A 15,644-nucleotide genomic window follows, 5' to 3' on the forward strand; every position below is an offset into this window, starting at 1 on the left:
AAGACAGAGAACAGTGCACCATTGCAGTCAAAAAATTCAAATAAAAAAATACAGCACCAAACTAGCGACACAAGATAAGCTTCAAGTTATGCGATTTGGTAGTGACTTTGGCCTAACTGACTACTACCATAAAGGTCACCAAGTCTGCGGGTTACTAGAAAAAATACAGAATGTGCAACGATATCGAAATGTTTCTTGAAACGCAGCAGACCACAGACGAACTGGTGGGAGTGTTGAAACTGCATTACGCATACGGTGCTGACTGAGTCTCTACTGCATAGCTCATGCTAAAGCTGTTTCTTTTAGCTATTTTCGAGTCAATTATTGCTTAATGTCAAATGTAATACTTAAAACAATGGAACAGGTCCTAAATTTGAATAACAAATCCCCACTCTTAAAAATTTTCCCTGTGAATGAAAACCTAACAACCTGAAACCAGTCAAAGTTGGTCTCCCAAGCCGGTTGACCAGCTGTTCAAAACAGCTTTAAAACCAGCAAACCATATGCACTTGACCAGACTAAAGACAAGCAGACCAGATTAGGCAGGTTTAAGATGTTTTTCCCAGTCAGGAACATACTAAATTTGCAAGGCCTTGGATGACAGTTGTTACCCTTTTGGGCAGCTCACTCGGCACAGTTAAGTGAACAATTATGAAGTGTCCTCTGTGAACTGTCTTAAACTATCAATGTGCCACCGAAACATTCTGGGACGAAGGGGAAAGAGCAAGGAAGCAATAACATGAACTAGATTTGAGACCAGATTATAAATAGCATGAAAGTGGGACTCCTTTTAAGAGGGGAACAGGATGTCACCAAACAAAACAGATGAAATACAACAGATGATGCTCATGAAATGCTTCATAAACAACAAATGGATTTGAACCAATGTTGGTTGATCAAAACCAAATACTGTTATACTAGATACACACATTGCTATTTCTTCATTTAGTCTGAATCAGACTTGTTGGTAAACCAGGTGGATTTATACTAGGGCAAATGGTTATGGGGCCCACTAAGAGTACCCACATAATTTGTCCTGTGAGTTCAATCGATTAACCCTTCTTTATACCTCTTCCGAACTTCTCTTTAATGTTAGAGGTTTTAGAACTGCACAGACATGTGGTATCATTGAGGTTGATGCAGTCTGGAGGAAGCCTACATCTAACTAGTCAAATGCTAGCGCTACATTTATATAAAATATATATATTATTTTACCTAAAAGAAAAAACCCTCCTCTTAAAGCCTTGAGTGATAGTGAGAGTGCAAAAACTTAAATTAAATCATGGCCCAAACAGAGACAGCCCAGCAATGCCAAGAGCCAACAACGCAGAGAAATGCCAAAGGTCTAATGAAAGAACTTCAGCCAAAATGGAAACGAAAAATTGCACCTGACAAGTAGTAAGTGGAGGCAAAACATTGAGGGGGAAACAAAGAAACATTACAAAAACAACAGCAAAACGGGTAATGTCAGGCTCTTTTCTGGAATGCTGTTTTGAAACTAAACACAATCTTCCTAATGTTTATATTATTTGGTCTAATTGCACTTAAGTCATGATTTCACCCATCTGAAAATGTTCAGTAACTACGAAAAGTGAAACTGCAGCATTTTCTCTTGGCTAATGTGTAAACAAGTGTCAACCTTGCCTGTCAGTTTCTCGTGAGCCAAAAACCACCAACAAAACTGAATACTTCAAAAGAACACAAACATTTTCCCTTCATTATTAAAAAAACAAAAACAAACAAACAATAAAACACATTATATCTGATTCCTGTTAAAGAGTCAGTGTGAATCAATTGAACTTATCTGTGCAATACAAGACCTGCAGTACAAGTTTTAAAAATCACTCGTGGGTAATATTGCCAAGAAGAGAAGAGAACGCAATACTGTACAAGAGTTCACCAATTACAGAAACCAAAGAAGAAACCATAAAAACCTCAGCACAGATTTGAATTTGAAACTATATTAATAAAGCTCTTCCCTCTTTCAAGATGACTTTACGGTTCAACACTGGTCCTAACCAGACATGACGTGACAAGTTTCCAGTGATGAGTAATTTGTCCATCCAAACTGAAAGCAAAAATTCTGCACCCTGTGACAAAAAAAAACCTATGGAAGGATTTTGGACCAATGAGATTTCATGTTAGGCAGAGTTACTGAGCACAATACCACAAAAACAGAAATCGACAAAATTGATAGCCAAAAGCATCCTGTTTCTTGGCGCTTTTTGCAGACACACCACAATGTACGTTATGCATCACTTGTTTTATCATGTCATACCTGGTTAGGACATAATTTAAGGTAGACTAAGGTCTTTTTATAAATAGCAAGAGCTGACCCTGAATTTCCTAATCAGCGGGTGTTTCAAGAAAGCCCTATTTTGAGGTGTGATTTCATATGTCATCTCTAAAGACACTACTGGTCAGACAGAAAATCTGCCTAAAAGAAAGAGATGTTGATTTAGGGGTAATTGCATGCTTGTAATGAACTCCTGTTGTAACTGTTAGAGTGAGTATTATCACAAAGTAAAACTGCATTATCTTAGAAAATCAAGAGAAGTGCAGGAAAAGGTTGAAAAGGTCTTTACATACAGACTGCAAACGCTGCACATAGAAAAATCTAAATACAAGGAGTAATCTATCCTGTACGGGATTTAAAAACAAAAAAAAAAAAACATGAAAAACAACTATTGCTTTGATTTTGATAACTGAGCAGGGTCAGTCCACACCCAACAGCAGTGAATCTACACTTGTCTGTGCTCAACGCTTCCAATGGGACGATTTCATTTAAACCTGCATGCTTCAGAGCAATAATCAATTTCAACAGGAACAAGCCGTTCGCAAACGACTAGAACCTGTTCCACATTTGGTCTCAGCTTCGCAAGCACGGCTGATTTTGGCTGACACCACATGTTGTCTCCAGGAAATAGGGCACAACAATGTAGGATTAAAAAAAGAAGTTAATAATCAGACTGAAGGATGCTTCCAACCATGAGGTACTATTTAGAGGTGTTTTCCTAGGCCAGCCTTACTGGGAAATGATAACTCCAATGGGTTGAGGAGGAGAGATCATATTGAAACTGGAATGCAGATTCAGAGCCACTGCTGAATCAAAACTAAAAACCTCTGAGGAGTCGTTAATGCAACTGTTAAGATGCGTATGAGACTTCATCTGGAAATAGTTCCTGATTGTAGAAAGATTGTTGGATCAATTGATTGATGTGACGATGCTGGGCAACTGTTCTCAAACTCCAGACTAGAAAGTAGTCCTCAGCAGAAGCACCCTGAGAAGAGGCAGGGAGAGGAGGAGAGTGTAGGAAAGTGAGGACAAACACACCTCTAGAGAGAGACGCATTAAAAACTGTCCAAGTTTTAAGGTCTTAGCCAATAAAAGCCTGGCAGCGCAACAAGGGAAACAGTCAATGTTTAGAGAGAAAATGCCTGTCTTTTAGGGAAAAAAGTTGTTGAGCAATCTATCCTCTTTCGTCCTTCTTCAAAATATAATTATTATTGTAAAGGCTTGTTAAGATTCTATGGCTGTATCCCATTCTTATCCCTGGCCTTTCTGAAATAAACATCTACTTGAGGAACTGCAAGATATCTTTATGCAAGTGATCACTGTCAAAACATGATAGTTCACCCACAGGAACACGCAGACGATGCAGGCTTTGGTACGTGATTTACCAGATAAAGCTGCCCATGCAGATCATTGCGAATTCTGACAATGACCTGGCAAAATAAGTCCTCTGCTCGATACCAGAACTGAAAAGAACTGGAGAAGGGGGCAGCAGGGGAATCTTCCAATATGTGCAAAATCTCAAACATTCTGAGGCTACATTCTCTCTCTCTCCGACCACACTCCCTCTTTCACATCCGACTGACACTTCACTCCCAAAGACAATCTCTTTTGTGTTTGCTGCTACTTGCCGGCGTTTGAGCGCCCCTCGATGGATAGCTTGACCTCCTGAGGGATAAATGATGGCCGAGAGGAGCCAGAGGTGGCAACTGAGGCTAAACTTCCCTCCTCATTCTTGATATTATATCTTTGGAAGCCAGGAGCAGACCACCGCCTCTGGGACGCCCCTATGGAAGAGGCTCCCGCTCCGGTTCCCGGTGGAGCATGACCCTCAGTGTGCAAATAGTAGTTGCTCTGGCTCCGAGTGTGCTCTGCTGAAGTCCTGTTCGGTCTGGGGGACACATCGATGTGTCGAGGACCCCCGACCTGCATGGGCTCTTCCTTGTCCCTGTCCCTCTCTCTGTGGATACGCTCCATCTTTAATTGGTTTGGTGGCCGAGGGGTGTGCTGGGGCGCAGGGGGGCCCATGGGCTGAGGAGGGGCTCCTGACGTGGAGTTGGCTTTGGTGGGATTCCGGGCCTGCAGTTGCTGCGTCGGTTTCTGCTGCAACGTGGCTTGCTGCTGCAGCGTCACAGACACGCAGACGTCACCCACTTGCAGATGGTGGCACGTGAGACCGTACAGTTGGGCAGTCCCCTCAGGGCTACAGGACGACCAGCCCTGTCCGAAAACGAAAAACGGGTGTTCGGGGGGAACATCTATAGTCACTTTGCTCTGCTGCTCCCCTACGTTGAAATGAAGCGCCACTAGACCTGGCCGCTGACTAGGGCGGATATCCACCACCATGCTCGAGTCGATCTTCAGTCCACCGCTAACTTCTGCACTCCGCACAAAGTCCTGAGTCTGCAGATCTTCCACACGCTTGAGCTCTCCGGTAGCCAACTGGATGATGGCGCCCTTCATGAAGTGCGACGGGCCGGTGGGTGCCAGCAGAGGAGCCTGTGGTAAAGCACCAGGAGCTTGAGTGGGAAGGTGCTGACCGTGTTGGGGAGGAAGCTCTGCCACCGCCCGCTCTGGGAGACACGCTACTGCATCCATGGCTTTTGTATATGTAGCGGGAGAAGCAACGATGGCTGCTGAGGCCACATCGTTGGATTGATAATGCTGCTGCTGCTGCTGCTGTTGAGGATGATGGTAGTCCAGGGGAACGAAAACAGGTTGCCCATTGGCCAAGATCACGGCATGACCTTGTTGAACGATATGCTGCTGATGAGCTCTGGATTCAGCAGGATTTAATGCATATGCTGTTCTGACTTCGCTCTGAGTCTCTCGACTCCTCTGAGAGCTTTGAGAAAGGTTCAGAGGGACATGTGCTGCTTCTTTGCGACTCATGCCATGGACAGGAGAGGCCAGTCGTCCAACCACCTGCTGGACCTACAAATGAAATGACAAAATAACAGTCAGAAAAATCGAATTCTTTAAATAGAACAGTTTATTGAATATTTAGACAAAATATATATTTTAAAAATCTAAATAAATAAATAAAAAAGATTTGGATGTGCGTTTTTGTTTAGTATCAACATTTATGGCTCATGATATAGGAGAATATGGATCACTCACTTAAGGAGGGAAAATGGAGCAAAAATATGCAATTTGGTGCAGTTGATGTTATTTATAGCTTATAATGTAAATCAATGAGATTTTTATAAAAGTTCAGGAGAATATTTGCATAAAATGCATATAAATATCAGTTGTCACAATATCTCCCAATAATATCCTAGTGAGACAATATTTATATATAAATATAATTTTAATATATATAAATGAGGGATAATCAAATAAAACTAAGTTGCTTGGAATATACAAATATAAAGGTTATTCTTACGTTTAATTTATAATAATAAGTAGATTTCACAGCAAGACGACAAATGTACCACAACCTGAAAGGGAACGTTGTTATAATTATAACAAAATGTCTTTTACTTGCAAAAGAAGTAGCTATGAACTATCAATCAGATGACGGAAGCAAGTAGTAGCTAGATTGTGATTGTGAGACAAGATTTTCAGCAAAGTTGATCATGGTGATAATTTAAAGGCCTTAGAATTTTGAGTAACAAATATGATACAGTAGGCTTTATAGAGATAGAATGGACATTTGGATGGGAGTTCCTTTTTTTTTTTATAAAGCACCATAAGCTGAATAGTGACAAATGAAAGGTGAGACTTGCCTCAAGACTTGTCACAGCAGATTCTGTTGAGTATAAATCAAAAACCAATCTCTGTTGTTTCTAAGTAGTAGCCTGAGTTACTCAATCCTCAACACACCCAAAAAAGCTAATAAAGGAAGGAAGTGGTGTAAACTGATGCTGACTCACAAGAATTGCCCCCAAAAAGGAAAAACTCTGAAAATACATTAAGTAGAGATGAAGCAGGAGACATTTAAAATATTACTCTGTGTAGGTCCAGATTATGTTACAATATTTTTGTAATATTAAATCAAGTTCGAGAAAAAGTCTGACATTGCAAAACATCACAGTGCGTAGTTGCACTCCAAGTGAACTTTACTGGTTGTATAATAATCAGGTTGTAGCAGTGCAGGTAATAATCAGTTCAACAAAGAAACCTGATTTCCAACTTCTATTCAAATGTGGATACCTGGGAAGTTATAACAATAACACGTTCAGTGCGGTGTTGATATTAACAACTAAAACTAAAAATTCAGTAATTGATCTAAATATTAGATGAAAAAAAAAGTATGCTAAAATTAAAATTAAACTGAAAAATATAAAACCAAAAGCTAACATTAATAATTACTATGATAGTTTATAGGGATGGGGCCGATCCGATCCAGTATCGGTCTCGGGACCGATACCAGCGTAATTCACGTATCGGATTTTCCCGATCCAACCTGCGGCGATATCCGATATCCATGAGCCATGTCTGCGCTTTAACGTTGTCTGCTGAAATGACTCCAAAAGTGATTCCCGCCGGCTAGTCTGCTAGCTGGCTGCAAACTGTGGAATGGATTTCCTGAACGGAGGCGCGGCTCAATGAGACACAGAGACCCCCGCTCAGGAAATCCATTCCGCAGTTTGCAGCCAGCTAGCTGGATAGCTGCCAATATGTTCGCTCTGTGGAAATCCTATGGTGGAAATACTTCACACTGGAAACACTGCAGCAGAGCAAGACAGCGAAATGCAATGTTTGCAAAGACGTATTATTTAAACCATTGGTCTGTGATGCATTTTTGCTATTCGCAGTCCAGAAGAGAGAGAGAGAGATCTCTCACGCGGAGCCACAGCGCGCACAACACGACAGCCCTGCTCAATGAGTATCGACGGAGAACAGAACTACACATTCAAACGTAATCTATATGGTTACACTTTAGATCTGTGATATTAGTCTTATTTTATTTTAGATTTCGGCTTCCAAAGATTATAGAATATATTGAGGTCAGTGCTTTAAGTGGGCCGGTACGCGCCGGTACTCAGTACCGCCACTTCCAAATATAGCTCTTGAGCGTACCGCCACCTCTCCGTGCGCCCAGAACGTGCTTTTAGCGTAACGGTATGCTCATTTGCACATCTGTTTTAATCCTTTGGCTGCGCTGTCGCTTTTCAGAGCGCCCTTCACAATGCACGCTTCCGAATTCGTCCCACCGAGAGCAGAGACTACATTACCAATACACCCTTGAGTTTTACAAGTGAGCATGCGTCGCTTTTGCCGCTGTCAGTAGCTACGTTTACATGGACACAATCGGAATGAAATCAATACGATTGATGAATCTGAACAAGGTGTTTACATGAATGATAAATAAAGTAATCGGTGCGATGTGCGCGTTTATATGTCACAAGTTTCAAATCGGATCAGATTTTTTGACATGCACAAACTGCACGAATATACAGAGTTTCCCGCTGTTCGCGCATAAATATTCTCCTCTATTAGTTCTTTATTTGTTTTAAACAGCAGACGTAATATTAATTCGTCTCTGGTCATAATTTAGAGCATATTAACCATTTTGCCGTGCTGATCACGAAGTAAAAATGCCCCTCCCCGCGGCCAAAACCAGGCGTCTGTGGATGAGAATCCACAACAAGGACTGGTGGGACGTTGTCCTGCTTCACTTCACATACGCGCGAATAAAATGAGAATTTTAGAATGACGGGAAGCTTATTAATATGACACTTTATTCAACAGGAAAAACAGCTCGTTCCGCGCGTTATACTCATTATGTTTATTTAACGTCATTGCACATGTGCAGTCCTTTCAGTTTCGGTTTTCAATCAAGTGTTTACATGTTCTCTCGATCGGATTACATAAGGGATAAACCACCCCTTTCAATCCGATCGGAATGTCATTCGGATGGAGCTCAATCGGATCGATTAAGGTGTTTACATGAGGGTTTTTTAGTCCGATCGAGCCGTCAATCCGATTACAAGTGTCCATGTGTCAATCATGGTGTCAACTCAACGTGGTCCGGAGAGGGTGTGTGAAACGGGTAAAGAAATGAATGAACCATAGCAAGACTCATGTTTATGTTCTACTGTTCTATGGTTATTATGTTTTATAATTTATTTTATGTAGCCTACATTTTGTTCAAAATGTTTTCAATATTTTCAATATGCCACTTAAAGCACTGATTGAGGTAAAACCATTAAAAACTATAACTTAGCAGCATTCTGTCTAGCGCAACTTCCTTCCCTCGCAGCAGTAACGTTAGCCTACACTGTCATTTCTCCTTTAAACTCAAACTTTAAGACAGAATCAGCATGATCGGTGATTGTTGTAAAATGCGGTCTCTACTGTTGCTAAATTGCGGTACACTTTTAATAATAAAAAGAGCTATTATAAGCACAAAAATCTGCGCTAGAGATGCTGTTCCCAATGCAGCGCGCGCTCAAATCACTCAAAGCTCTTGAATGAATAACTTTAGTTTTAATAAGCATAAATCTATCTATGATAAACTTTGCAGTGCTATTTTACTTTTGATTACTTTATTATAATTATTTTTAGACCATATACTAATAATAATATTAAAGCAAACACAGCTCTGGTATCGGAATAGTATCGGTATCGGCCGATATCCAAATTCAGGTATCGGGATCGGATCGGAAGTGAAAAAATGTGGATCGGTGCATCCCTAATAGTTTATAAATACAAAAATTAAACTGTGGTTTTTCGATTTTTGGATCTCACTGTACCACTTCAGAAAATTGAAACATTTAGAATAAAAGATTTAGAGATTTAAACATGAAAACAAAACCCAGCAAATAAATTCATTCTTATATCATTTACAAATTACAATACAAAATTTGTGTTATTTGTTTGATTGGGTTCTCTTCATCTAGACACCATAAAAAGGTGCAGTAAGCGATTTTCTGAGAAAAGCTATTGAAAATGTAAACCAACACCTAAACAATTTTGTGAATTTTGTGAATGTAAGATAGATGTATGTTCTGTGTGTGCTGAAAAAGTGTGTTTGTATATAGTCCTGGTTATGTAAATAGGAGAAAAAAAACAATGTGGATTGGCAGTAGGGGGTGTATACACTCATGGTGGGGTAAGAGAGTGAGTAAACGAGTAGGACAGAAAGAGAAAGAGAGAGAGATGAGAAATTACCAAAGAGGAAAAGGTCTGAGGAATTTAATTGGAAGGCGGGTTATGATCAGATAAGAGCTTTAGGACTCACATTAATATTGGAAAGCTTTCAAGCTCTGGGGAGACGTTAGAGAGAGGGAAGGCTTGAAAACTGACGCCGAGGTTCCTTTGTTTCTGCTCGACATGTGATCAAAATTGTTTTTTGCTATGTTTCACAAAACCAAGGTATGCGGTTGTATCACAGCTGCTTCATTCATTGCATGAGCTGTCTAATGTGCCAGCAGTTATTGGTTGCCTGTGTTTCATAGCGTGTTTGCTATTTAGGGGGCCGAGAAATGAAGGGATGGGTGTGTTTGTTTGTGTGTCAATTTCACATATCAACAATGTTTCTCAAAAATCGCTTACTGCACCTTTAAACAAAGATCTGATCTCAATATAGGTCAAAATTATAGACTGGCCACCATTTATAATCAGCATTTCTGCAGTGCACTCAATAGTCCTGTGATGTGGCAAATTACTGTTCAATAAGAAATAGAAATTGACCACATTATTTACTTAGAAGTACATTCGCCGTAATATTGTAATAACTTGATCTTCTTCTGAAATGACTTCCCCTTTTCAAATAGCTATTTAGGCATTGCTTTAGCAAACCCACATTTGGTCTTGCTCTATTCTGACATGTAGCCTATACCCACTATCCAATGAGTTTCCGATTATAGCATGCCAGAAATTGCTGTCACAAATTGCGGTCACATGTCATGTCAACAACCCATCTGCAACTTTTTATGAACTATAGTAAAACAGAAAGTCAAATGCGTGATTGTTTCATTCAGCAGCAGTTTTAATTTGCTGACATTAGCAATAAAATTGTTGTAAAATCATATTTGTGTTCTAAAATCACCTTTTTTTGATTAATACACTTTAATACACACTGTCTCGCATGGCACATTAGCCTACATGCCCTTTCTTTTTTAAAGCCACAGCATGTACATTTCAGTTTGTTCATCAAAACGGTTGAATTCTGGAGTGAAAAACCACAGACCTTCAATAACCCACTTTCTTTGAACGGACCCTTTTAACATTTAACATTAGCATAAGTCGTCAGTTGGGTAAACTTGAAAACAGAAAAAAAAAATGTTTGCATTGCCATTTGCTCCAACAGCAAAATAAAACATCCGTTATAGCGTTTTCATGACTAATATCAAGAGAGTGATTAAGTTGGTCAGAAATGTATCATCAGATCAGTCCCTCAGCCAATGTATTAAAAAACATTGTCGCAGCAGTGTTAAAGGTGCTCTAAGCGATGTCAGGTGACATCACTTTTTGTTTACGTTTAAAGTATTGTCAAACAAAACGAAGGCTAGCTAGACCCTCCCTCCTCCTCATCCGCGCACTAACCCCCCAAACCCTTCTTATCGGTTATTGGCTGGAACAGTTTGTTATGTTTCGTGGTGCGGGTTAGCCCAGTTTGTTTTTGTTGCCGTTTGTGGAGCCTGGGGTGTCTGCAGAGACCGCATTTTTTTACAGTGTGTTCAGGAGACAGGCAGCTAGCGGATAGTGAGGAGATGTTTGTCGTATGTGACAAAAAATGTTTTGGCCTAAAAAACGCGTGACATCGCTTTGAGCACCTTTAATTCTTTTTTTCTTTTGTCATTTACTGCTAAGGTAATATAAGACAATAGAATGTGTTTTACATGTGTATAACATTTATTTAAAAATGAAAAACTTTACTAGATTTGAAAGACTAATTGTGGAAATGCGAAGTCTGTGAAAAAGGTCTATTTCTAAAACTCTCTACAAAACCTTCAGCAAGACATTTACCATACTTGAACACATTGATCCTATAAGTAAACCACCTGTCCCTTACCTCGAGATCAGTGTCTGGCGTGCTTCTCTGTCCTGGAGACATTCTGCCCTCCAGGCTGCGGCTTTTCAAGCTCTTGTCTTGATGGGACTCCGGCAGCAGCCGTGCACTTCTGGCCGAATAAACTGCATCTAGATGGCTCTCCCTGCCTCCGTGGTCTAGGTCCCCACCATTCACCTCCCTTTCCTGCTCTAGGGTTCGTTGAGGTTGGACGCCCCTGACGGCGGGGTGGTAGAACACAGGCACGCCTCTCGGGCCGTGCTCCCCGGCAGGTAACATCCCTACAGTCCCCAGCGCCGCTTGCGTCGCCGCCTGCTCAGACGGGAGCACCAGAGGCGCTGTCATTTTGGTGTACGCGTGGGTCGAGACTTGCTGCTGCTGATGGGATGAGACCACTCCTTCCTGAATCACTGATTGGTATGGAACTAGGTGCGGCTGGGGAACAAATCCCGCAGGCACGCCGTAGGGAACCGCAGTCGCGTACGGAGAGCTAACAAACTGCAAGGAGGAGTGCGGGATCTGGGTGTACCCGAGCGAAGGGTAGGGAACACTAGTATGCTGTAACACCGAGGGAGGAACGGAGTAGGCAGGAGAAATGTGGCTAAGAACAGGTGAGTAGGTGCCAGCGGGCAAAGCTACTTTATAGAGCATGCTATACTGATCCATGGGTAACCCGATGAGACCCTCAGCACCCTCCACCTCATAATGCATGCTCGGCTGGGCTCGCACCCACTCGCCACTACCACTTTGGGCTTCTCCGCTCACTCCAGAGCTTTGTGAAGATGGGCCATCCTCACCTCCTCCTCCACTCCCAATTCCGCTGCCTCCCGCTCCGCCGCTGATGCTACTGCTGCTGCTGTTGTTGGTGGAGGTGTTGTTGTTGTTGTTAACAGGGAGGTCACGCTTTTTGGGAGGGAGGCACTCCTGGTTGCGCTCGTGGACTGGCTTCATGGTGATTTGGGATGAGAATGGGCGCCGTTACTGAACAGAGGAAGGGACAAAGCCTGACAGCCGCGGAAATAGCACCACTGGAATCAGCTCTGAGAACCTCCCACTGGCCTCTTCCATCACCTTACCTAAATGCATAAAGACATTACGAATAAATACAAACAACATATTCAAACTAATGATGTATAGGATATTACTGAACACACTGACCAAGCCAATAAAATGGCTGGTTTAGACAACTAGTGCCAACTAGTCAATTAAAGAATGTGAACAATCTGCCAAATGTCATATTCAAACTCTGCATATAAATTGCTATAATATTTTTTGTGAATATTGAGTACAACTGCCATATTACTTATAAGCAACGTGCAAGAGTACATATTTTCAAATATATATTACATAGCATAGTTCACTTTGCATTTCACGTTTTTAAAGGACAATTTTTTAGGAATTTGCATAATCTTTCTCCTTGTTACTTGCTCCCAGATCTCCCTGTTTATTTGTCAGTTTGAAAAAACAATCAACATTGAATCAACCCTTTAGTTTTATTAGTTGCAGCCAAGTTTGATTCAATTCAGATTATTTGGACAATATACACTAAAACACACAATTTTGCAATTGATGTGCCAAAACTGATAATAACTGTTGAGCCATCAATTAAACAACCATAATATCATAATAAATATATATATATATATATATATATATATATATATATATATATATATATAAAAAATACAAGTGTTATTGCTAACCATTTTTTTTATAGTTTTCGTAATAAAGATAAAGTTAAATTAAATTATAAATAAACTGAAAATGTTAAAATGAAATGAAAATGAAAAATGAAATATTAAAATATTTAAGAACATTATTACACATTACAAAACCTTTGAAAAAAAGTGACAAAATGCCATTTTTTTAGGTATGACTGTGTCATTTATATTTTAAAGGAAAATGTGGAAGTCTCTTTGAGTAACCTTAACCACAGACCTGTTTTACTCAATCATCAAACGCCACTTTTCTAAAAAAAAAAAAACATTGGAAATTACCAAGGAAATCCACAAATGCCCCCTCCAGTTTGGCCTAAATATAACATTGAGGATGGAAGAAAGCAAAATACGAGCATCATGACAAACATCACTTAACCTCAGAGCAGTTAAAGGGAAATTTTGCAAACTTCCATTTACAGATAAACGAAATCATTCAAAATGTAAGATTTATCACATTTTACTATATTTTATTTTAATTAGTAACGTTGACATCATACTCTAACAACTACAACTGTTATTACAACAACCTTTTAATAGTATTTCAAAGCTTATTCTAATAATAGTTAACCTTATATCTCACAGAACAAACCTCACAATAAAAAATAAGTGCAGTAACAGCCATAATAGTTAATAGAATTAGGCCTAGAAGATTAAGCACTTAATATACATTTCTTCCAGGTTGACTGTGTTGAACCCATGATGCTTCTGTGATTCATACACGTCAGATTCAATAAAGGGAAAGAAAGTGCAGAAATACAAGGAGCCTAAACAATTTCTAAACCACTATACTAGTTCTCATTTTTTGTGTGCTGTCTAACATTTGGTATATTACATATTAATACAAATCTAGGTGTATTATGTGTTTAGAGAAGACTTCAAGCATCATACATAAATACACGACAGACCCAAATAAAAACACACGCGCGTAAAAGGTAATAAAATGCCCCAAAAAATCAATTCAAGGCGCAATTTTACTCCGTAGTAAAAGTAGATTTCTGCTACTACATGACAGGTGGATAAAAGACACTGCCACCTTTCTAAATAAAGCAATTTTAATAGCCAATTTCATAAATCAAAAAGCAGTCACCGAATCGTTTGCTAAAACGAAAAGTTTCCATGAAACGGAAACTTCGCCAGCCTACATTATTCTGACACTATTAAACTAAAACAGACAAAGAAAAGCGTAATAAAAACATTAAAAGACAAAAATAAGATGCAATAAAGAACACATTTTGTGTTTTGGATGTTAGTAATCCCTGTCAGGATTGACATCGCGCTGAAGTGAATCGTGGCACGAGACACTAGTGATGTTTTCATCAAGACTCAAGCGTTAGCCAGCTGCTATCAAAGCATTTAACTTCACTAGCCACACGTTTCACAAGGGCAATATAATCAATAATTTGCATAAAAACGGTTTTGGTGCGTTCGCTTCATTTCGTCCAGTCAAAAACTTTGGTAGTCGAAGTATGTTTGAAACTAAAGCAGGACAAAATGAAAGGCTGGGATTTCCACCGGACCGCCGCTAACGAGCTAACGTTAATCGCTCTTCCCATACTCAAACCGCCGCTCCTTTACCCGCACGCAGACCCCCTGCGACAAAAACACTTACCTCCGCATAGCATCGTGTAGACGACGGGAAAAATACAGACTCTCTGTGGAGTTCGTGCAATAAATCAATGGTGAAATATGGGCTGGTGGTATCTGCCCATTCCAGAGGCCAGCAGACTGAAGACCAGCGGCGCGCGTTGATGACGTCATGGAGGAGTTGATCAGTGGCTTCGTTACAACAGAAACATTTCAGTTTTTAAGGAGGTTTATGGGTTATTACTGATATATATATATATATATATATATATATATATATATATATATATATATATATATATATATATATATATATATATATATATATATATATATATACTCATATCACATTCATATTATATCATATAATTAAATATACATAATTGTTTTACATGCATATATTACATACACATGTATATATCATTTTAAAATCATAATTTTTAAAGATGGAAATCATGTTAGTTATTTTTTCTCTTTTCACAATTCAGTGAGCATAGATGTTTTCCCTGCATGTTCCGTATAATATCACTAGAGGGCAATGTTGAGCTGTCTCTATATGTTATGTTGGGCCTTGAGGAAACAGACCATTAAATAGCTTTACTGCCTCTTAGATAAAACATATCCTTACCGTTCAGACATAGAGGCTACAAAGCCGGGTTAAAAACAACGAGACTGATAACACTAATCATGGTTAAAGGGATAGATCACCCAAAAAGTAAAATTCTGTCATCACTAACTCACCCTCATGTTGTTCCAAACCTGTATGAGTTTCTTTCTTCTGCTGAACACAAAAGAGAATATATTGAAGATATGGTTAACCAAACGGTTGATGGGCCCATTGACTTCCATAATAGTTTTTTTTTTCCATACTATGGAAGTCAATGGGCCCATCAATTGTTTGGTGAACCATATTCTTCAAAATATTCTCAAAAAGAAATGTATACAGTTTTGGAGCAACTTGAGGGTGAGTAAATGATGTCAGAATTTTCATTTTTGGGTGAACTATCCCCGTCCTTATCAAATGTGTTAGATAAGATCAGGGGTTTTCAATCTTTTACATGTTATGGACAATGGCCAGCAAACATGA

At 39.7% G+C, this 15,644-nt stretch overlaps 1 protein-coding gene across 1 annotated transcript; it reads right to left on the reverse strand.

Moving 5' to 3' along the window:
• Window positions 1–1,940: 1,940 nt before the first annotated feature.
• On the reverse strand, window positions 1,941–14,707 carry atxn1l (ataxin 1-like). The gene is made up of 3 exons (XM_077201800.1): window positions 14,583–14,707; window positions 11,259–12,331; window positions 1,941–5,227 (listed from the first exon to the last, which is right to left on the reverse strand). The coding sequence occupies exons 2-3, from the start codon at window positions 12,204–12,206 to the stop codon at window positions 3,917–3,919; spliced, it is 2,259 nt and encodes a 752-aa protein (XP_077057915.1). The 5' UTR covers window positions 12,207–12,331; window positions 14,583–14,707; the 3' UTR covers window positions 1,941–3,916.
• Between the last annotated feature and the right edge of the window lie 937 nt (window positions 14,708–15,644).

The sequence above is a fragment of the Siphateles boraxobius genome, unplaced genomic scaffold, assembly GCF_051911475.1.
Source record: "Siphateles boraxobius isolate OS27281-9 unplaced genomic scaffold, OSU_SipBor_1 48, whole genome shotgun sequence".
NCBI lineage: Eukaryota > Metazoa > Chordata > Actinopteri > Cypriniformes > Leuciscidae > Siphateles > Siphateles boraxobius.